The sequence below is a fragment of the Gobio gobio genome (assembly GCF_949357685.1).
Source record: "Gobio gobio genome assembly, chromosome: 9".
Classification (NCBI taxonomy): domain Eukaryota; kingdom Metazoa; phylum Chordata; class Actinopteri; order Cypriniformes; family Gobionidae; genus Gobio; species Gobio gobio.
In genome coordinates, this window is record NC_137115.1 from 29,448,061 (window position 1) to 29,473,777 (window position 25,717).

Sequence of the window (25,717 nt, forward strand, 5' to 3'; positions counted from 1 at the left end):
AGCATCCCTGAAAACTGTGAGGAGCTTCAGGAAAAGGTCCTGTGCCATTCTGGGCAGGATATTCTCCACACATCGTCCATCAGATCTAAAGTTTAACCCTGAAGAAGTGACCTCATTCATATGCAGAAGATACACGTGCAAAAACAGTTCGAATTAACTTTAGTAGGTTCATTAAAACACACAATTTATCATACATAATCACACTAGAACACTATCTACAAGGATCACTAGTGCTGTATGATTTCCATATAGAGGTGTATAAATAATTCTACATCTAATCATTGAGGTCAATTCCCCTGATTCAGTAAGTACTGAACACTCATTGCTGGAAGACTATCATTTATTGAATTAATCAATATCCATTATCCTAAAACAGAAACACAAATCAGCAGATGCTTTAAAAGTCAGACATCGACCAAAGAGCAAAACCTCACGTCTGGATCAACAAGAAATACTCTATCCAAAATTTGCACTCAGCAAGTGCCAAAATGTATTTGCAGTCACTTGCCAGTTAGCCAGTAACTTTATTTATTTATTGCCTGCAGCAGGGCTCTTCTCATGGCGCGAACAAAGTGAATATCAAGTCATATAATTAACAAAAAACAAATAAAATAAGATTAACCCCACACCCCCTATTTTGGTAAATGGGGCATTAATGACCTACCCAAAATTATAAGGTAGCTGCTCATAAGTCATTCTGAATAGACACACAACCAACATATATTTAGAAAGCAAACACTTACAATATGGAGATATATAAGCTCAAACATAGGGGTGTAACGATCCATTGTTATATTGAGATATCGCGATATAAAAATGCAACGATATGTATCGTTGATTTAAACAATGTGATTCACGATATAGAGTTGTTTTATTCAAGGCTCAGCTTACTGTATTTATAAGGTATAATTCACCCAAAAATGTACATTCTGTCATCATGTACTCACCCTCACATCGTTTCGTTTAACTTCCAAACTGCCTGCATTGAAAGCGTGAGTACTGCGCGAGGGAAAAAATAAAGTTTACGGAGTTTCAGTATAGTAATGCAATGGGGGAATATTTGTGGGTCCTGATAATAATACAATAATAATATTATTTCAATAATAATAAAATAAAAACTCTCTTCTTTATTTTGGCTTAAAATATCGCAATATGTATCCTATCGTGAGTTCAGTACCGCGTTTTGTGTCGAATCGTGAGAAGAGTGTATTCGTTACACCCCTACTCAAACATAGAAACCAAAATAAACAAAATATTAAGAATATATTTTTTAAATGTATAAAAATATGATGTGTCTGCATTGAAGCTGAAGCAACAAGTCTGATCATGCCTCATTTCAAATCTGAGGATGTTAACTTTAAAACTATGAATTTTATTAAACATTTTGTAAGATCATGTCATGTGAGTTTTTAGAGAAGGCTGATAAGATACTAATAAAATATTGTATTTCCCTGTAAACACCCATTTGCAGTCTATTCTCTAATGTCTGACGAGGTGAACTGTCCCATTCATGTTTCTATTGTTCTCACTCGACAATCCTTTCACACTTCTGCTGGGTATGATAACTAACCTTCATTATTCTTTTATCCTCATTCTTTTGTTTTTATTAAGAGGCTATTTGATTTTAGTATAAGTACAGTGAGGTCCATGAATTCAACTACCAGTATTTTAGATCCGGTTCTTGTTCAGTTTTTATGAACTGCCTTGGATCAATCTGCCCTTTTATGACTTCAATTGTGAACTTATTACTGAGTTCTAGAATTGTTCCTCCAAAACTAAAACTGGCTGCCATTACACCAGTCCCTAAGAAGACCTGTGATGTTTCTGATTTGTCCAATTACAGGTCTATTTCTAACCTACCATTCTTGGCTAAAGTTCTGGAGCGTGTTGTTATTCAGTTAAATAATCACCTAACACTGAGCAGTCTTTTTGAACCTGTCTTTTTGAAAGGGCATTGTACTGAGACCGCTTTAGTAAGGGTTGTAAATGATCTTTTTATTGCGGCAGATTCTGGTGCATGCAGTATGTTGTTCTTAGACCTCAGTGCTGCTTTTGACACTATATGTCACTATGTCTTCAGCTAGATAGGCTGGAAAATTGGCTGGGTCTTTCTGGAGCTGTATTAAGTTGGTTTCTGTCTTATTTAACAAATCGGGCCCAGTTTGTAAGCTTGGGTATTTACAAATCTGATACCGTGCCTGTTCGACATGGAGTTCCTCAGGGTTCAGTGTTGGATCCAATTTTATTTAAAGGGGTCATGAGGTCAACTTATGACGTTTGCGTAGTTTTTACATTCAAAAACATCATAATGAATAAGTAATAGGCTATTTTCTGCCCTGGTTGTGAGGCTCTCTCAAGAAACGCTCAGTTTTTATGGGCGTGCCGCACTGAAGACTTGGAAGTAAACGCCCACGGCTAGGATTGAATAAGATTTGCATATTTAATGAGCTTCAGCTCCCCTGTGGTCAGTGGGGAAATGGCAACCGGAATGAATCACCTAAAGGCCTCGAAAAATGTCTTTATCAAACAAACACAATGATTCATCTCTCATCCACCCACGATTGATTGGAATGTTATTTTTTTATTAACGTTTCTTGGCCGCCTGATCGATGAATATAACTGCGAACCGCACACACACACACACACACACACACGTCCTTCAAATATCAAGTCAAGAGAGTGAACAACGCACATCAAGAAAGGATTGTTATTTCACTATTTAAGATAGCCCGTCGGCAGACCGGGCTTACGTTTTGGTAGCCGTCTGGAAAACACATAGCCCCGGGACGTTGGGCTTTGCGAGCACTGGCCCATAAACATGTCCAAGTCTGATCCCGAATGCAATGAACCACAGCACCACAAATAAAGGATTCTTCAGCCTTTGACAGCATTCTAAGGTATGTTCAGTTAGACATGTACATAATCAATACTATCTGTAACAATGCAATACTATCAAATATAAAAAATTCCTGTCTGCAAATCCAGTCTCTTGTTTACAAATTAATCCGTGGTTAAATGAAAGAACAGACGAGCAATGTCTTCCTCACGTGAGCTGGACATTCATTAAAAAATAAAGTTCATCCATGCATTCAAAATATTGGAATCCGAATGAAGCTTATGTGGTATGTTTACTGCTTAGAAATGCGATGCATTTTAGCTCTATGTAGGTCTATGTCATGTTAGTGGCATTGTCAGTATCAGGCATTGTTCTTTATCTGTTGAGGCAGTGCTTCACCACACAATGACGTCAAGGTGTGGCATATTGTGAAATCGATCGTTTGCTGGGCCTGGTGTCTATAAAAGCTTTTCTTTGACTAGCAAGGAACTTTTCAGCTCTGAAACTTACAGGATATTCTTATATTACTATGACCTTTTATATTTCCAAAAGCTCAAGGGAAAGTTGATTTCTCAATTCATGACCCCTTTAACATTTACATGCTTCCACTTGGGCAGGACATCAGGAAATATTGTCTTGTGTATCACTGCTATGCAGATGATACGCAGATTTACATCACCACTGGTCCTGATGTCCACTGCTCATTAATAGCTTTACGTAGTTGTCTTGCAGAGATCAGTATCTGGATGCAGAATAACTTCTTGAAGTTGGCGGCTACTCGTAAGGCCGAGCAGATCAGTTTGATTGTTGATTGTTGATTCCAGCATGGTAATTCCCATTTCACAGGCGCAGAATTTTGGTGTCATTTTCGATCCACAGTTAACATTTGAATCACAGACAAAAAACCTCTCTAAAACTGCTTTTTACCATCTGAGAAACATTGCTCGACTTACACCTTTTCTCTCTTTTGCAGACACAGAAAGGCTTATACATGCCTTCGTTACAACTAGGTTAGATTACTGTAATGCCTTGTTCTCTGGCCTTCCAGCTAAATCTCTGAGCAGGCTTCAGTATATTCAAAATTCTGCCGCTCGTGTGCTCACTCGTACTTCTCCTCGTGAACACATTACACCGGTGCTTTCACAATTGCACTGGCTTCCCATAAATGTGAGAATTGATTTTAAAATTCTTATTTGAACATGCAAGGCACTTCATGGGACTGCACCATAGTATCTTTATGATCTCATCAGCCCTTATACTCCATCACGTTCTCTTTGTTCTACTAATTCTATTTTACTTTTATCAGCCTTCATGTAAGTCAAAGACCATGGGGGAAAGAGCCTTTTCATACAAAGACCCCAAGCTATGGAATGTGCTTCCTCTTTCCATCAGAAATGCACCAACGTTGGGACATTTTAAAAAGTTGATTAAGATGCATGTATTTAAGACTGTTTTTCTTTAAGTGTTGTATTTCCCTTGTTGTTTCCGGTTTATTTTACTGTAGCGCTTTGGGTTTAAAAAAAGCACATTATAAATAAAATGTATTATTATTATTATTATTATTAGTCTTTATTCTGGCATTGGCTTGCTCATCTACACCAGTTTGATCCAACTATACATTAATCCACCTATTATCTGAAGTCTTTTTAGAAAACAAAAAAAGGCATATTCTTGGGACCTTATATTAATTATTTTACATATTCGTTTATGGAATAGAATAGCTCCTGGACCGAAAGGTGCATTAGAGCTGCAATTAGCATCAAGCTACATAACACAATTTAAAAGATTAATATAAAAATTTTACTCAAAACCCACTTAAAACCACTATCTTCTTGTTTCACATGTAGAAATGTTTATTTAGGTTTGTTTTTCACAGAGCTCAGAACGAAGTGTACAGGACAACATCATCCAGCAAGGCAGGAAATATGGTCATGTAAGATGATTGACAGCTCTAGGCTAAATTAATGCTCGACGAGTCATAAGTAACTCACAAAAAACCCGGAACAGGAGAGACAAAGCTTGGTTTGAATTCAGTGGGAAATTAATAGAATTATATTCTGTTTAACAAAATATATTGCAAAAATGTGAGAATAATTCAATATTTCTCCAAATATGCACACTTTTGGACTAAGAGCCCTAATGGAGTGCATCTATGTGAACACGAATAAACCGGAGCAGGTGTAAATTTGTGTTGCTATTCTATTCAAAATATAAAACATTTCAGGTTGATTATTTTGCACTCCATATATAAATTAATTTCACTGCAACCTAGTTTTCATAAACAGTAGTCAAATATCGAAGCTGGAGTCTTAAATCTTTCTAATGATACTCAGTTTGTCCAGATCAAGTAAGAGAGTGAATGTTGAAAAACAATAGTCTATTTTTTGAGTAAAACAAATGTCTATTTAACTTGCAGCAAAGTTAAATATGTTTAAAAAAGATGTTTAACAGTCATAGGAGTCTGACAAGAAAAGCATGTGTAAATCTGTAAATCTGTAAATGACCATGTGTAAATATTGAATGATCTAAATTTAATAACTTTATTAGAAACTGCAATATTACACCAAACTGTTAAAAAGCTAATCTGACTCTTGCTGATGTCAGAGATGTGCACAATTAGAAGACGGCTACTAAAGAAATTCTGTCATGATTTGCATTGGAAATTTGGTGCTATTATTATTATTTAATAATTATTTTCCCTTGGAAACCAATGTAACACATACGTATGTGCAACATTCTTCACATTAAGCCATCAAAACAACAATCACAATGTATTTTCACATGTCAGCTGCATTTTCATATAATGCAATGACCTGCGAGAAAAAACAAACACAGCTAAATTAAAGCTGCAAGCAGCAATGACGGGCCCAAGCCGGTGGCATCAGCTTAACTGTGCACGGCAGGCAATAGGCATTTAAAAGGGGAAAAAATAAAAGGACTATGTCAAAGTAATTTGAATTCATCACATTAACTGCAGCAGTTGGTGTTGCTATGATCACAAACCACAACATCCACATCTATGAGGTCAATTAAATTTGAATGAATTTCATGTCAGATTATGTCATCATAATCTCATAATCATGTCAGATTATGTCATCAAAGGTGAATTTCAAATGAGTGCAGAATACTGTCTGAATGCTGATGTTGTATTATCCTAACTCTTCTCTTCATGTGTTTTTTGACCTACCTTAGCTACCGTTTGTGCACCAATCTTATGCACCAAAATGCATGCTTTAATTTCAATATGGGTGGTATCCAATAAAAAATGTTAATTACAAAATTAATAAATGGAGCCAAATCACGGAAATTGCAAAGATGATTTTATTATTGTCAGTGTCAGGTATTTTTGGGAAGTTTATTATAAACAGCCACTTTAATAAAATCATGTGAAATTTACTTTTAATATATTTGAATTATATCAGTAAATAATAAATGTAACAACATTTGTGTCATATGTGATCTTTGCAAACACAGCACATGACCATGTATAGAAAACACACGCCCTCCTCTGTGTAAAAATAAAAGAAGAAGAAAAAAGTACTGTCCCTGAATGAGTACATGAAATCACAGATGTCGGGTGATAAGCATTGTAACTCAAATGTCTTTTAGTTAGAAAACTATTTAAACCGGTTAAGTTGTCGAGCCCCCCTGCCATGCTTGGGTACCAGCTTATTTAGATAGGTTATTTAGATAGGATTATTAGGGCCCAAGCCCTAAAAGGGCGCACATATGTTGGAATCTGTGGCCATCAGGGCCTGGGCCCTAATAATCCTATCTAAATAACCCCATGGGGATAATATGGCCAGTAATTTATCTGAATTCACCCATCGTTGGCATGTGTGGCAAAAAATTAATGCTGACCCCTGCTGTTTAAAATGCGCAAAGCAGGGTAAAGATATATTGTTTGTGTGCAATATGAAAGTACAAAGTCAAGTTAGAGTTTCTTTATGCATTACAATCATCTAAACTGGAGCTGTCAGCATTTAGAGGATTTGCTGAAACATGAGGTGAATAACTACAATGGGCAAGTCAAACACCACACACTTTAAGACTACTACCAGCTAGACCAATTGCTATTTTCTTCTCAAATCTGACCTTTTTGTGAGCTTGTCACATGACCTGTTAAATGTGGCCCATATCAGACACTGGTCTGAACCTGTGAAGCTCCTGAACTGACCTGAATGAGTAAAACACCCTGACATGTTCATCAGCAGTAAACTGCAGTAATCAATGCAAGAAAAAATAGATGTGCAATGAGTCTAACACATGCTTAAACCTCCCTACACTCTCAAACTCTTTATACACTGCCCGGCCCACCAAAAAAAAAAGTTGCTGTTTGCATTTAAATAGGCAAATGCTATGTCTATGATTGGATCATTATTGCAGTGATAATTATGTTTCTATCATGTTATGTGTTTGGCAACAATTCTTACAACCTTTATTAATGGAGTTTCATTTAATTAACAAACATGTGGGAAGTCACATCATGGCCATATTCCAGGATGACAATGTCAAGATGCATCAGGCTCAAGATGTGAAAGAATGGTTGAGAGGGAGCATGAAGAATCATTTTCACACATGCATTGGCACCTCTGAGTCCAGACCTTAAATTAATTGAAAGTCTTTGGGAGGTGCTGGAGTAGACTTTACAGAGTGCTCGACTATTGCATAGTCAATACAAGATCTTGTCCTAAAATTGATGCACCACTTAATGGAATTAAAAGTAGTGATGTTATTTCCATCAAGAGGTGCATTCATTTTTGGTCAAGAGCTTAAAATGTCCTCCTCATTATAAACAAAGGATTTATTTAATAAAGCTACAAAAATGGCTCATTTTGATATTGCATGATCCGTGACATCACACGGATAGTTATACATCATCGCACCATAAGCCCCGCTCCTTTGCCATTCAGTCTCTTAACAGCTGAGAATTGGCTACACTGGATATTAGCATTGTGTCAAAAGCAAATAGCACCCATTTTAATCACTGACGCTGTCTACATTGGATACAGTATACAGATGCACATTCAGTTTCTGACATACTCCATGCCTTTGAGTCTGTCGACAACAGGACAAATGGGAGAGTGAAAGAACATTCGCTTTGATGCTTCCAGTTTAAACAGCTTGTTTGCATCTCTGAACAGACTACAGAATGATCCCAGCATCAGAAACAAGTGGATGGTTTATTTTAAGGGCGTCAGAGATTGCATCAGAGGATTATGTTTGTTCAGAGCATTTTATTTTGTAAACGAGGCACACTGTAACGGAGAGTTCGCAATGAAACTTCCGTTGAAAGATGAAGCAGCCAACTGTATTGGATCTGACAGCAGCTGCATCACAAACCGTAAGTAAATTATTTCATAATAATTTGTCTGTAGATGACGGTTTTATATGAATATTGTTTTCAAAACACACACTCTCACGTGCAATAGCGAGTGGCCGTTGATACTGTTTCCTACGCAATGACGTTAACCAATCGCAACAGTGGCGTTTACTGACAGGACTTAAAGGAGCTGCCCCTTAAAAACGGATCATTTCAGACAGAGGATCAGAATGAAGGTTGAAAATATATTTTTTTCTCATTTATATTTATATTTAAGTTTTTTGTTTTTGTGCAAAAAACTTTATTAATATCATAAGTGTAAAAAAAATATTCAAATAGAACATAGTTATTTTAAATGGTAATAATATCACTATTTGTTTTAAATTACAATTTTTTTTCACTGTATTAAAATTGAATAAAATCAGCCTTAGGGAGCATAAGAGACATCTTTCAAATACAATTATGACGAAGGCAGCAAGGATTCATACATTAATTTCTTGTCTCTTATACTGCAATGCTATCAAACCCACATAAAAAAAAATGAGTGTGAGAGAGAGCGTGAGACAGAGAGAGAGGGGATATAAACTTCAGATGCAATTACAAGAGTAAGGGGCCCTCAGAGCAGAGTGGATACACATCAGGGGCCCAAATTAATTACAGTATCCCAAGCGGCCAAGAAAACGAGAAAGAGAAAGTGTGTGCTAAGGGTGAGAGGTTTTCAATGGGACCCTGAGCATTTCTGGTGAACAGTGTGATTTATAAAGCTATCATGTGCATGTATGACTATAAGTCATCCACAGACTCCAGAGTGATCCAACGCAAAACAAGCCTTTCATAAATTCCTTTTGAAGAACACTCAGTACCAGTCATGAAAAATGCCAAGCGTCATCTTTAAAAAGTACTAAAAATAAATAAATACAGCAAATGCGGTGAGCTATAGGCTGCTTTCTGTTAAAATACAATCCAGTGCATCACATGTCAGACTTAATATTCAGTAAAAGACACTTAATATTTAGTAATAATATTGATTTGACTGCACTGACACTATTGGATGAGAACAAAACTTAAATAATATAATATAAAACTGAACTGATCTGATCTGAACTGAACTGAACTAAGCTGAATAAATGCACTATTGCCTTCTATTGAGTTGCTTTATTCACATTTATTGAACTGAACCAACACTATTGTTTTTTAGAGCTGCACAATATTTGAGTTTAAGTTTGCATCATTGATTCTGAAAACCCTGTTTCGAAACAATCTGTATTGCGCTATATAAATAAAAGTGACTTGACTGACTCACAATCTCCCACAAACAAATGAAGCATCAGAAACTGAAAGGGTTCTTCACTCACGTCATGGCCTGGTAGATGGACTCCACGCCAAAACGCATGGCAAACTCATCCACAATCTCCTGCGACACATCGTCAAAATAAACCTTCCAGGCATCGTCGCCTTTGACTTCTGGGATCTTCACAACTCCACTGTTCTTCACCTCCGTCAGGTAGTGGAAGAGATTCTGCATAGGAACATAAGACTTATGAAGAGCCATATTATTTCAAGAGATAAATAGAAAACAGGAAACCCGTTTAGGGGCCAGGAGCTGTGCAGGGCATTCTGAGTACATGAACTGCAACAACATTGATGTGGAATGGATGTCGAGAAACATCAACAGCACAGCCAACTTGGAAAGGTTAACATTTCAGGGTGCCAACCAACTGTCATCACACCAACAAAAATGCCACAACACTGTGCAGCCGACGGTGGTATAAAACCAGTGAGACACAAAACATGTGTAGCTGATAGAGTTTGCGTTCATAAGATCGTTGGATTCTGAAAAGCAATTCATAATGCAAGACAAATATGTGTTTTGGCAGATCATTCTTTCCAAACTAGTGGGAATACATTTTGCAGAAATTAACTACTGTTGTTAATGTAGCACCAAGGTCCATATTTATGTTGTAAAAGTTAGTAGACCAAATTATAATTCATATAATATAATATAATATAATATAATATAATATAATATAACATAATATAACATAACATAACATAACATAACATAACATAACATAACATAACATAATATAATATAATATAATATAATATAATATAATATAATATAATATAATATAATGGCTAAATCTAAATATCACATCTATCAAATTTTGTAAAATGAATGTATTTTAATTATAAAATATATCAATGAACTAAACAGTTTTTGTTTTTATAAATAATTTTATTACATTTTGTAAAAATACAATTCTAAATTTAAACAATTTAAAAGATTTTTTTTTTTTTTTTAGTTGTAAGCACAAATCTACCAATATTTTGTGAGTATTAAACATATTTATATATGTTTACTGCAAAATCTTGATAAAGAATATCATTTGCAGTTTGTTTGATAAAATGCAGTTGAAACATACCTCATGTAAACATGTGTACTGGCCATGAGGCGGAGCCACCTTCTCTTCTCCTTTCATCTCAACACTGATCTTCAGCCTGATGGCCCCCGACACCATCGACTTATCTGTTCGCTTCTCTGCAGGGAGAGATGACAATAAGAGCAAGAAAGGTGAATTGAGCATGTGAACAGAGGATAGAAAAGACGAGGCGAAATAGAAATAAGACAAGTGAAAGGTATTGAAGAGTGCTGGAGCTGCAGGATGTCCCTCCTCTCTGACCCTGTCAATAGCACATGGGTAATGCAGCTGATCTCAGAACAGTGACCTACAGACAGACACACACCAAATCTCATCAGAGCATGGCCATGTTCCTTTACAAATCTGACCCCAGGTCGAACTGCAAATTTGAGCAGGCCAATGTTGAAATGTCTTTAATTTCAGCCGTGAGCACTGAAACCTTAGCCTAGAAATCTAGACGCACCCTAGCGGCAGCAAATGTAATTTGCAGCCAGGGTCGTCTAGCAACTCTCCGTTGGCTTGCGAGCTGGAAAAAACAAACTCTAGTCAGGCCAATCACATCGTGTATAGAGTCGGTGGGCGGGCTTAACATAATGACGGCAGAGTTGCGGCGGTTCCGCGTGCTACTTGTAAACAAAGAAGCTGGCGAACAGCGGTCTCTCGAATCGGCTGTGGGCGCGACTCTAGAAGACGAAGCTTTTCTTTGAAAAAAGAACAAAGAACGGCACTGAAGTCATTCTTAAAAAAGGAAGATGTGTTCTGAGTTTTGCCGAGCGGATATGGCAGAAGTTTAATCTATCAACTAGCTCCGCTTCACCTTCTTCGTTGCTCTGGTTGGTTGTAGCGCTATCCTATTGGTTGCAGAGGGAATTTGAAAGATAACCGTTTATCCCGCCCCTCGGATTGAGCCCTGCCAATGGTGTGTTCCCAGACCCAACATCTTGATGTGGGTCTGGCTTGTCAGGCTACTGAAACCTAGAAACAGATGCCAAATTTTGACCATCAACCTAAGCTAAAAGTTTAACGTCAACCATTGTACTTTTGTAACATGAGACTTTGGGCCCTATCATACACCCGGCACAATGCGACGCCAGGCACACTGCACGTGTTTTTTGCTAGTTTCAGCCCGACGCAGATGCCAGTGCCACATTGTTTTAAATAGCAAATGCACACGCTCTCATCTGTTCATTTAAATTTAAATAGCGAATCCGCCATGGTGCAAGCGCACATGTCTTTTAAAGGGAAAGGAAGATGACACTCTGATTGATTTATTGCACGTTGACCCCAAAACACACCCATGGCTCATTAAGAGACAAGGTACAACCCTTTTGGACCACACGCCTGGCACGCTGACCATTTATTCCATCGTTAAACTAGCAAACTAGCAACTCAGAGTGTCATCTCCCATTCCCTTTAAAAGCGCTTGCACCATGGCGGAATTTGCAAGCGGAAAGACTGAACGCTTCTCCAGAACGTTTATTATATTTTTAATATTTAAAAATGTTTGTGTGCTGCTGCGCGTCCCTGTGTGTAATAAGCAGAGTTTACACGTGTTGTGCACCCGCATATAGGTGCATACTACTAACGCACCCTTTAAATAATACAAAAAATACTGCACTATTGACTTTAGACCAGGTTTTTATTGGTCAATGGCGAAGTCGTTTTCAGTTGCCTCAAAATAGCAAAGCGCCAACAATGCGCCTGAACACACCTTGTTTTCAAACCAGCACGCCCATGGGCGAAAAGATGGGCGCGAGTGCATTTGCTATTTAAACAACGTGGCGCTGGACAGGAAAATGATAACTGCATCGGGCTGAAACTAGCAAAAAACACTTGCCTGCCTGGTGTCGCATTGCGCAGAGTGTATGATAGGGCCCATAGTCTATGACAAAAACACAATTTTCTCAGCTTTTTGTTTTAAATGTTGTTGTTTTTTTATTAAACTTACCCAAAATCAAGTGCTGATAATAAAAAATAATGCATGAAGCTGGAATAAATGTTTTTTTGTTTTGTTTTTAAAACAGAGACTCTGTTCTTTCTTTTGATATATTGCATGTTCAGATATTCAACAAAATAGTCCAGGGGAAATTTTGTAAAAATGAACAAAAATGCTGGCAGTGGCTTGTAACTAAAAAAACAAAAGCGCTGGCAGGGAAAGAGTTAAGAAAGTAAACAGTCCACTAATTTCATGTTGACTTCAAACTTGATATTCGGCAACTGCTATTAAAATAATAAATGTAAAATGGCACTTTGCAGATAAGACTCCTCACGTCGCGTTTTGGTGACGTCACTTAATTGCTCTAATTGATGTCTCGTCCGTGGCTGCAGCAGTCAGATAACCTCCCGTCTGGATTTTTCTCACATCTCGATGAGGACAGATGGAGAAGGACAGCGCAGATATCAGCGGTTCAGTTTAGGGCGAGTTACAGCTCTAAAAATGCACGCTTCAGCTCCAAGCCAAGGAAAACAATACAACACATAACCCATCAACAAAAATACAAATGATTCTCTGTGGAACAATGAGGCCATCTGCACAAGAACAAAACCGAGGAAGAACTCTTCAACTTTCCTTGAAAAATATTAAAGGGATATTTCATAAGCAAAGCTTATAAGGCCTGAAATAAAGCACAGGATGAACTTATTTTATGGTGCATCTTTGTAATTTTTTTTGGAGCCACCATGCATAAATCTCACAAAGTAATGCTCAGGAAGTCACATTTCACCCTAAAAGCAAATGCTTATATTATACTTCAAATCTGTTTGTTTTTTTAAGTCTTACCTGACAACATATTTTTTGACAATAAAAAAAAAAATATATATAATATATATATATATATATATATATATATATATATATATATATATATATATATATATATATATATATATATATATATATATATATATATATATTATTGATTACAAATAAATAAATACATTTTTTTTACATTTTATTAATTTAATGGATTTTTTTGACCATTTTAATATAAAAAACTAAATCTCATTAATTATAAATAAATAAATAAATAAATAAATAAATAAATAAATAAATGAATGAATGAATGAATGAATGAATGAATGAATGAATGAATGAATGAATAAATAAATAAATAAATATGATTATTTAATTATATATGGGGTAAATATGAGAAAAGCATAAATATATTATTTTGGGGAGAAACAAAAGTTGTTAAGGTTTAGAATAAATGATGCATGTTCTTTGTTTGTTTGTTTGTTTTTTTGTAAATGATTCCTTGAAATTTTGGTGAGAGTTTTGATCGATGAGGCCCATAACATACCGAGATTATACCAGACGTCCATCTCCCCGCTCAGCATCCGCACCTCGATGATAGTCTGACCCAGAAAGTCATCGGATTCCTTCTTAAAGTGCTGCTTTACTCTGGACTTTATGTCGTCGTCTTCATCCCACACACGAACTTTGATACGGTCCGTGGCATTATGACATTCACTGAGAATAGAGAGAAAGGAGTGTTAGAAACATTTCTCATACGTTTTATAGGAGAAATAAAAATAGACACCAATGAAACACGTGTTACATACAGTAAGAGCCTAGAGCTAAAAATTTGATGAGAAATGTTTGAGCCCGAACTGAGATCTTTTGATTGCAATAATTTGGTATCTTGGGAAATCTGAGCATAGATTGAAACATTGTTGAGATCTCTTTCGGAAAAATGCTTTTTTCAGAATCTGAGAACCAGGAGACTTAAAGGGATAGTTCACCCAAGAATGAAAATGACCCCATGATTTACTCACCCTCAAGCCATCCTAGGTGTATATGACATTCTTCTTTCAGACGAATGCAATCTGAGTTATATTAAAAAAATATCCTTGCATTTCCAAGCTTTATAAAGGCAGTGAATGGCAGCCCAAAATTTGAAGCTCCAAAAAATGCATCCATCCATTATAAAAGTAATCCACACGGCTCCGGGGGTTAATAAAGTCCTTCTGAAGCGAAGCCTCCCGGCAGACCATCTTCTGTATTAAACTTACGAAAAAAGAGTAACTGGCGTAACACTATGACGTTGGACATAGCATAAGTGTTTTGAACTGAGAGACGTATTACACTTTCTGCGTAATTGGAATTCGGAAGGCGGTCTTGGCGGAAGCTAGATATTTTACTTTATAAAGTTTTAAATATGGATTTGGTTCAGGAGCTATTTATTAACCCCGCGGAGCCGTGTGGATCACTTTTATAATGGATGGATGCCCTTTTTTGAGCTTCAAATTTGGGGCCAGGATATTTTCCGATTGTATTTGTCTGAAAGAAGAATGTCATATACACCTAGGATGGCTTGAGGGTGAGTAAATCATTTTTGGGTGAACTATCCCTTTAAAAATCTCCATTTGCTCACCATATAATATCATTGCTGCTTTCTAAGAAAAACAATGCCGATATTAAAGAGATCTCATTTGTGATTTTTCTTTCTCCAGACAAAACACTATTGACTTTATTTAAGTCAATTTACCTTTGAGGACGTCCCCAAAGGGAAGTCCTTTGTTATTTAGCTGACATCAAGGGACAGTTTTGTCCCTAAAGTATAGCCAAGAAAATCCACAAACACACACACACACACACACAAGCTGCTTGCCGAACTGCTTTTAAAGGTCATATGCTCCACTGAATCTCCAAACAGGACACTTAGCCTCCTGTGGTCCATCTCCATGTCTCTCTCTCCGGTTGAGGGGTGATGCGAGAGAGAGACTGGCTCAAAGACAGACGTTACGCCTGCAGACAGCCGTTCCGCAGATGCAGTCAACACACCACAGCCTCACAGCACTACAGAACACAGCACAGCCCTGATACAGATCCAATCACATCAAATCATACTGACTGACATAATCCTAAGGAGAAAATATAAATATCATAATATTACAAGAACAGTAAGAGTTTTGTAAAATGATCGCTGTGAGGGCCAGACAAATCCTGACACCACTGCTTTATATATGGAAGAATCAGATCTGTCCTTTTAATCAGTTCATTCAGATGACATTAACTGATGTATTGGAAATCCTAAACTAGCGTTCAGTAAGTTTGAGGTCAGTAAGTAAGGGGACAGTTCTTTTTAAAGAAATTAATACTTTAATTTAGGGTGCATTAAATTGATCATATGTAACAGTAAAGACTTGTATGAAGTTATAAAAGATTTCTATTTTAAATAGATGATGTTATTCTGAACTAGACTGGCTCCGCCCTCCTACGTACTTCCGCTCAATTTTCATTTTCCTTCAGTACTCCGTCTGGGACTGCGGTATATTCTTAGGTTTTCTCCGAACAAATTTTTACCGGTCCAATCAGCGAACAGAGGAGTGGCTGAGAACGATGACGTTGATGTCGTGCGCTAGTTTGAGTTGTAGTTCAGTAATGCGGCGGAGAAAGATGCGAGCGAAGCCATTCATTCCGTTGTGGCACCGCTGCCAAATATCCAGAAGTTAAAGCCTTTCCAGCTCGCTCCGTTAGTGGTGAAGGAGTTGGCTGAAGCCCTATTCGGACGGTAATTGTTTCTCGTGAGGTTGGAAGGTATTGTCATCATTTACAGGGGCTAGTCAGTGATTTTATTGCCGTCCGTCTCCCACCACCCAGGTGCTTAAAATTCATCTTGGAACACAGGAATAAATTCTATTTTAAAATATATTCACTTATAAATTTGTATTTTTGATCAAATAAATGCAGCCTTGGTAAGCAGATGAGACTACTTTTAAAAACATTTTTAAAAAATGACCAACCCCAAACTTTTGAACATGCACTGAAAGAAAAAGATAAATGGATTTTGAAAGGTCAAAGACAGTGTTGTGGTGAAACAGATGGATATTTTCACAAGAACAAATGACCTTAAGAAATTACACTGAAATGGATTCAAACCGTACAGGTAAAAAAAAATCATAGAGGCACAAATATTAAAGCCCTGGGGCCAGATTTACTACACAGGGCAAATTACTGTGAGAGCACAATTCCAAAAAAGCGCCGATGGGAATGAAAGGTCAGCGCATAATCTACTAACAACGCCAAATTAAAAGACACAGATAATTTCCATAATGACCAGCGCAATCTACCAAGAGCAGCGCACATAGCGTCTGGTTTAAGAAGTGCTTTTCTTGGACGGTAAATAATGGCGCAAATATCAATAAATTGACGAGTGTAAACCTTAGTAAATCACCTTGTGTGATTCATTTAAATACTCTCCTCCCACAAATTTTGCGCCTGAAAGGGAAACACCAACAAATGCATATGCAATAAGGTCAGCCGCAAAAAAACTTTAGTAAATACTGAGAGTAGTTTTTTAATGCCAAAAGAGGGTTTGCGTTGGCGGAATCTGGCCCCAGATCTGCACAATTTGCACTTTGTAGGTAACAGGTAAGGTGACATATTAAGTCTCAAATAAACATTTTTTGCTATGGAAGTATACACATTCTCTCAAAATCCTCAAGTGTGCAGCAATGAAGCACCTAACGTTACTCTACCGCAGTGTGTCCTCATTAACAGTCTCTTAAACTAAATCTGAAATGTATAAATGAGAAATGAGCCCAGTTTCTGCTTTTCTTTGAAGTTCGCTTGAAAGCACTAGAAAGTTTTAGCTTAAAGCTAATCCAGAAAGTGTGCTATATGCAAATGAGACTAGACACACTGTGCTACTTTGGGGTGGACGAGCTTCTAAAGAGAACTGAACCAACGTCACAGATGTCCTTCGATGTGCCATCATGTTTTACAGAACACGCCGCACACTAAAACGCTAGGACTTCTCAATGTGGGGTTAGAAGAGAAATACACCATAACAGAAACTTTCTCTCAATATCAGCTGTTATAAAAAGACATACTGTTAAGACATACTGTTTGATTAATTTAATTTGCTATTATGACAGAGAAAGACTACCAACCTGAGAAAACAAATGTAAGGTCTCCCAATATCTCTAAAATGCTTTTCTCTCAGTGAAAAGGTTTAAACAGGTGAGGAGAACTGAGAACCCATCTCATGATAAGCATTTCCCCATAATCCTGCATAAATCCTTCCAAATCCACCAATCCAGCATCTCTGAAGCCCTGGAGTCTCTTATCACCCTATAGACTGAGATATTTGTCATGAGATTTAGATGAAGAAATGCACACACTGAAAGCAACAGAGTGATTCCCCACACACTCTCTCATTCACATAGTTACTATCTTATACACAGTTAATATCTTATACTTACTATAGACACTTGCTGTCTTTGGAAGGGTGAACTGACTAAAGAAAGACAGGGTTCAAAATTAACAAGCGCCAAATGCGTGTACAAATATGCTTTGGCAAGACATAAAAGTAGCTGGCCATTTGGCCAGACTCCTCGGAAAAGTGTAAACACTGTGAATCTTTCAAAAGATTGCTATTCCTAAGATTGCATCCTGACTGACAGACACAGCATTACGGATTCCACCAATAGCAGAGTTTGGTGTGGAACTATTTGATTTTTCAACCAATGGTAGAAGGAGGTTGTGTTAAGCCTGCCCACTTTTTCAGCGGTGTTGGTTCCGAAAAGTATTTTCTATCATTTTAAGAAAGTATCTTAAAATGTCTTTGTTAAAGCATTATAAGCCATGAACCAAACCAACCAGTAACATTACAGAATCACAAAATTACAAACTTCGATTTGAAGCAAAAAATTATATCTGTTGATATTATATCTATTTATATCTATAGAAACATTATATAAACTGTTGGAAACTCTTTTCCTCCTTGAAGCAGAGACCAGGGGCCTCATTTGTAAACGTTGCGTACGCACAAAAGTAATACGCAATAATTGGTATTTATAAAAAGCAAACTTGACGGGAAAATGTGCGGTCCTTAACGCAAGCTCTGACCCAGGCGTACGCACAAAAACGGGTGAAATGAGAAATGGCGACACCGTCGGCAGATGGAAGAAACACGTGAAAGTGTGTGAAACTGTAGACCGTTGTGTAAAAGAAATGGCAATACTGCCTCTTAAGCCGCGTTTCCACCTCAGGAACTTTCCTCAGGAACTAGGAAATTTGGGGTGGTACTCGGTGTGTTTCGACCGCAGGGACCAGGGTCTAAATTAAGTTCCGGGTAAATATTTCCCCCTCCAAACGGCCCTGCTCCCGGGGTAGTACTTTTTCAAAGTTCGGGAACTTTCAGGGGTGGGACCTGGGCGTTGAACATGCTGATTGGTTGAAATCACACAGCCTTTTATTTCAACCGGCATTTTTAAAAGTCTTTTGCGAGGTTCTTTCTGCATTCAGTTAATATCAGTCTTGCTCTTTCTGTCTGATGGATGGCGCGCGTTCGTCTCAGCCATCACGGTCATTTGTCCGTAATAGCTGATAATAACATACGTTGTCTTATTTTAAATCTAGCTTTACGAGCTTTCAGAATACGCTTTAGTATCAGTGCTCGTCTCTTTCGCCGTTTTGTTAATGACCTCTTTATTAAACCAATACATAACTACCAAAAGCAGCGCAGCTTGCATCTCCTTGTTATTGTTGCAGACAGAATCGCACAAAAATTATTACTGTCCGCCGCTGACTGGGAGGAGCAGCCACGCGCAGTCCTACATCACCGGACTAATTTGCCTAATCTTCCCGGTACTTTAGACCGCAGTGGAAACGCAGACAGTAGCAGATCTGGGGGGAAAAAAGTTCCTGTAAAAAAAGTTCCTGGTACAAATTGTTCCGGGTAATTTCGGTGGAAACGCGGCTCTATAAATAACATGAAGACTTTGCAAAGCAAGTCTTACAATTAACAGCCTACACGAACACCCGTTTGATCGATCTGCAGTGTAAAACAAACAATATCAAACAAAAATTACAACAGAAGAGGAAATTAACACATATTTGCAAAAAGAAAAGTGAAATATGTTCTGCATTAATATTTTGATGTTATGCAATTCATCCTCATAAATAATATGGTAAACAGAACGAAATAATGTACAAAACTGTTATTCTCGTCAATGTGTCCGTCTGGCGGAGCAGATATACTGTAGATGCAATTAGATAGACAGATAGATAGATCATTAGGGAGATATATAGATAGATAGATAGATAGATAGATAGATAAATAGTTAGATAGATGTATTAATTGTCCACTGAGGAAAGTTGTTTTAGTAAAAATTTCTTCATCAGCTACGGAATCATGGTATTCATGCATATGCCTTTAGTATGTTTTATTTTTGATAAAATAACGTATGACGTATGTCTCAACCATTCAGAAAACTGCAAGAAATTACATTTGCACTGAACTATTTCCCATTTCCACGTAGATCATAGGGATAGGGATTAACCCTCTGGTGCTCTTCGGTCATTTCTGACCGAAAATTTTTCTGTTTTGAAATGTTAAAAATCACTGCTTCATCGGAATGATATGAAACTTGGTGACTTTTCTTGCATTAGGTATGTAAACACAAAAAAAATTGGGGTCATGATTCGAGCATGCTAATTGGTCGTAAAAAAAAAAGTAGCGTTCATTGTCTTCGGTCATAAATGACTGACCATAGGAAATGAATGGGAAATCGGCAAAAACACAAAAATTCACTGAATATTTGTGTGTACAACCTAAAAATCGGCCACGATGCTGAAAAAAAGTACACAGCAGTGAAGGGGTGACACTCTAAAACATCAAGAGTGTGATATTGACACATCCACTCACACACACATGCACACACGCACACTTATACACACACACACCTATGAAAAACGGAGCCAATGAACCACATTTTGAATTTTTAAAAATCACAGCTTCATCAGAAAAATATGAAACTTGGTGACTTTTCTAGCATTAGGTATGTAAACACACACAAACATTGAGGGCATGATTCGAGCATGCTAAGTGGTCATAAATGACCCCCATAGGAAATTAATGGGAAATCTGCAAAAACACAAAAATTCACAGAATTTGTGTGTACAATCTACAAATCGGCCACAATGCTGAAAAAAATACACAGCAGTAAAGGGGTGACACTCTAAAACATCAAGAGTTTGATATTGACACATCCACTCACACACACACACGCACGCATGCACACTTATACACACACACACACACACACACACACACACACACCTATGAAAAACTGAACCTATGAACCTCATTTGGAATTTTTAAAAATCACAGCTTCATCAGAATGATATGAAACTTGGTGACTTTTCTAACATTAGGTATGTAAACATACACAAAAAATATTCGAGCATGGTAAGTGGTCGTAAAAATAATACTCCCACTTGTGCTCTTCGGTCAAAAATGACCACCATAGGAAATTAATAAGAAATCTGCAAAAACACAAATTCACAGAAAAAAAATCAATATTTCTAACAAAAAAAAAAAAAAATCAAAAAATTTATAATAAATAGTCTTTGAGATTTTTTAAATATATATCCAAATCCATATAAAAAAATCATTAAATGTGTTCAAAAGAGAACTAGGGAATTAGGGTTAGGGTTAGGGTTAGGGTTAGACCTCTAGTGATTACACCCATGGTTGCATGATTTCTTAAATAATTCCAAAAGAGGGCGCTAATCTGCCTTCAAAAATTTATTTTGAAGGCCTAGTCTCTATTTTAACCTGAAATACTGCAATAAAAAAAAATAAAAAAAATGTAAATTACAAAAAAAAAATTGTTGTATAATTTTCAATGGCAAAAATAGACCATAATTATTGCATAAATATTAAAAAAATACCATCAAATCAACTCAAAATACAAAATTAAAAAGAAAAAATAATATTGAAGAAAAATAAATTGCATTGGTTTTACTGGGGTGGAGGAAGTTTAATTTTTAGGTGTCCGGTCACTTTTGACCGGGAAGACAACCAATACAACCCTTAAACGAAGAGCACCAGAGGGTTAATAGGGATTCCCCAATTATTGCCGCCAGTCTCTCATCAAGAGGGGTCAGCTCCGGTGTCCCCTTTCCCCCACCCGTGGCAGACGCTTTTTTGCCTCGACTTTGATGTCCGACCATTTCTTTTTTATTTTGGCCACAGTCCGAGGTTGAGAGGCTACAGCATTTACAGCGTCTGCAACCTTTTGCCATTCAAGTGATTTTTGGCATTAGTAATGCCCACATTGTGCCCTCCAAACAACATTTTTCTCCTCTTTTCCACCTCACCAACGATAACTTCTACTTCACATTGAGTGAAGTTACGTTTTTTTGATTTCCTCTCTGTGTTTGCCATGATTTCGCAATCGATGAATATTAACTTGTGGGCGTTTCACAGACTATTTATGGGCAACTATGGGCGTGACATGAAGCCGCAAAAGCTGCGCTACATTTAGAATTGATTGTGATTTATTAAGGGAAAACTGCGTAGGACGTGCGTGTGCACGGTTTTATAAATCCGAATATTTCTGTGCATACGCACGTCCTATGTTTCATCCGTACGCCACTTCTGACGCAAATCCTACGCAAAGTTTTATAAACGAGGCCCCAGGAGACTTGGATATGTCTTCAGCAGGATTCTTTATTGAGAACTTGCGCTGTGTTTCGCTGTGGTCGTCCAAGTCTAACTAAGGGAGCTGTACATGGTATTTTATAGGCATTCAGTGGGCAGTCCTTAAAGGTGTTGACACACAGTAGAGGAGGAGACAATCTAAACAAAGCAATGACCAGTCACCAGTTCTAATCCAATCAGTATAACAGTGCCATTCAAATGCATAGATGCTAATCCAATCACTCTAACGATTCAAAAATGGTACAGGGGCTCCAAGACCCATTAAAGACAAAAGGCGAGAATCTCAGTAATCTGGCTCATTTGATTTACAATTAAGAGAACAGGAACTGGCAGGCATATCTTGCTGGAAACTTTGCATAACAGACTAATGACTAATATAATCTTCACTAATCAAACTAATATTTACCTTAAATGCTAAATACAATGTACTTTAAACATATTCTTACATTTGTAATCCTACAATATATATATTAAGGGTGTAACGGTTGACGTATTTGTAACGAACCGCTTCGGTAAAGTTAATAAATGCTGTGGAAGTATTGTTCATTGTTAGTATGCTAATTTCAACATTAAATTGAGTTTGAATTTGTAATTTATCTGGTAACCTTGGTTAATGCACTATGAACTAACATGAATGATCAAGGTACAATTGTATTGCTCATATTAATACATGTTGTAAAAATTTATATTGCATAATGCTTATAGTTCATGTAAGCTAATACATACTTGTTGCATATGGACTTGCATAGTGTTACCTATGAAAACGTACATGCATTTATCTAGGTTATAGCTAAAGAAACAAATTTGACCTGTAATATTTAATGTTTAAACTTTTTTCTGTGGAATTTGTTCTGTTAGAACGTCTCATTTTAATATTCATATTTATATGTTTTTAAGTTAGCACATTTCCATGGATCAGTACTGTTCTTTTATTTCTTGTAATAAAGTTCAGCACTGTTTTACTTGTTGTGTTTTTTAATCCAGTATCCATTAAAAAAACTATCGGTCGATTTATCGGTTATCAGCAAGTGCGGTCCAACCTAGTTATCGGTATCGGTAAAATCCACTATCGGTCGACTTCTAGTTTTGACACTCTTTAATTTGACGTGACAGATCATATAGGCGAGTGAACGCAATCATCTCTTCCTAGTCAAAGAATAAACATGAATGAACATCTGATTCTTAAGTTATGTTGAGGATACATTACAACTTACTGAAACGTATCATATGTCGTGTAATCGCTCAATCAGTGTTTCAACGGTGGAAAGACGTTAATAAAATAGCTTATAAACAATGTCACATAACATTACATTTACTTCAGAAGTCATTCTGTTGTTATATTATAGTAATGTGCAAGTAAGGGCTCCCAATATAGTTTACACTTTATAGCATTAGCAGAATTTTTTTTTTTTTAATCTTAAAGAAACTTTTAGTTATAATTTAATTAATTTAAGGACACACACACACACACACACACACACACACATATATATGTTTAAGTATTAAGTAATTTGCAGTATTTGACGTGATTTGCTGCCTGCAACTTTCGGATTGGTGGAATTTTGCACAGCATTATGGGTAATGTAATTTTTCACCATGAATTCCACTGTTAAACATGACTTTAAAATAAGTTAAAATAAGGTGAATATATGGCTTCAAGACAAGCATATACCATCAATTAACAACATCATAGCTCACAAAAGGTCTGTAAGTTATCGTTAAAAATCATTTTCCCTACGGAGAAAATCATGCTGTTTTTAATTCCAGAACCCGACTATTGCACTCTATAAAGATTTTATAATGTTTTATAATGAATACAGTCACGACTGAAGGGGTTACAGGCCCTTTGCTGCTTGTTGTGTTTAACAGCACCCTTTAGGTGTAAGTATATTCACAATACAGCCGGGCCTCTCATACATTATTGCTCAAGTAAGTCACAGACAGTAATTACCTGTCATATTTCTCATTTCTCATACCAGTGCGAGGTCGACCACTTACACTGTACAACAGCAAGAGAGTGTGATCTTTTCTTTAATATTCTCTGAACTGCTTTTACTCAGTTTCAGCTCTATATTCCTACACTACACTTTTCTTCTTTTCTTGTACACCAGAGGTGTACACATCCCAGGGACCAGTCAAAGCCTATGGAGGAGCTTAATTAAAAAAAAAAAAAAAATATATATATATATATATATATATATATATATATATATATATATATATATATATATATATATATATATATATATATATATATATATATATATAAATGAATAAATGAAATAGATTTTTTTTAAACATTAATGATAGACATTCAACATTACAGTGTAATTGAAAGCTATCAATTTCAACATTTATTAGGCTTTAAAACAACAACTTTTAATTTAAGTGAACTTAAAAAAATCTTCACATAAACCCATTTTAATAAATGTCATATTTACCTGTATAAATAAAGTTATCAAACACCTTTCTTAACTGTATAAATTATAAATGAAATATTGATTAATTCTTATTAAAGCTACAATTTTCTCTGTTACCTTTGTTTTTTGATTAACATCAATGACAGACATCACAGCAACTGGTTTATTAGGTTGCTGTCGCTTTAAGATCTGCTGCTGCCGAACATGATGCGGATCGGATGCGCTGTCATGCACATCTCATTTTCACACAACTCTTTTAGCTCATTTAAGACATTATTTAACTAATTTAAGACTGTTCTTATGAGAATACTCCATTTTGGCATAATTCTGTTATTGTTCATTCAAGCGTGAAAGGGAACTTGATTCTGGTGCGCTGTCTGTGCGCAAGAAAACTGGCACGCGTCATTCTGTCAGACAGGACATTCACAAACAGTGTGTTCTCTTTTGTCTTGTCGCGCTTAAATGGTTTAAAAAGCATTTGCATGAATAAGAGCGTATTCATATAAATGTAACGCTAGCCAAAAGATGATGGAAAAAAGAATGCTGCGTTAATTATTTATGTATGTATGTATGTATGTATGTATACATATGTATATGTAACAAAATGAACATTCTGAATGCACTTGGCCGAAAACCGAAACAGACAGACAGACAGATAAGATAGACAGATAGATAGATAGATAGATAGATAGATAGATAGATAGATAGATAGATAGATAGATAGATAGATAGATAGATAGATAGATAGATAGATAGATAGATAGATAGATAGATAGATAGATAGATAGATAGATAGATAGATAGATAGATAGATAGATAGATAGATAGATAGATAGATAGATAGATAGATAGATAGATAGATAGATAGATAGACAGAACGATAGATAGATGGATGGATGGATGGATGGATGGATAGACAGATAGATAGATAGATAGATAGATAGATAGATAGATAGATAGATAGATAGATAGATAGATAGATAGATAGATAGATAGATAGATAGATAGATAGATAGATAGATAGATAGATAGATAGATAGATAGATAGATAGATAGATAGAGATGGATGGATGGATGGATGGATGGATGGATGGATGGATGGATGGATGGATGGATGGATGGATGGATGGATGGATGGATGGATGGATGGATGGATGGATGGATGGATGGATGGATGGATGGATGGATGGATGGATGGATGGATGGATGGATGGATGGATGGATGGATGGATGGATAGATAGATAGATAGATAGATAGATAG

General features: G+C 36.5%; 1 protein-coding gene across 1 annotated transcript in view; it reads right to left on the minus strand.

Moving 5' to 3' along the window:
- The window catches only part of unc13c (unc-13 homolog C (C. elegans)), a 282,829-nt gene that overhangs the window by 199,561 nt on the left and 57,551 nt on the right, over positions 1–25,717 (minus strand). The window contains exons 10-12 of the mRNA XM_079824971.1: positions 13,882–14,051; positions 10,586–10,701; positions 9,515–9,678 (exon numbers count right to left, since the gene is read on the minus strand). Coding sequence (XP_079681097.1) covers positions 9,515–9,678; positions 10,586–10,701; positions 13,882–14,051 — 450 coding nt within the window. The remainder of the gene's footprint in view (positions 1–9,514; positions 9,679–10,585; positions 10,702–13,881; positions 14,052–25,717) is intronic.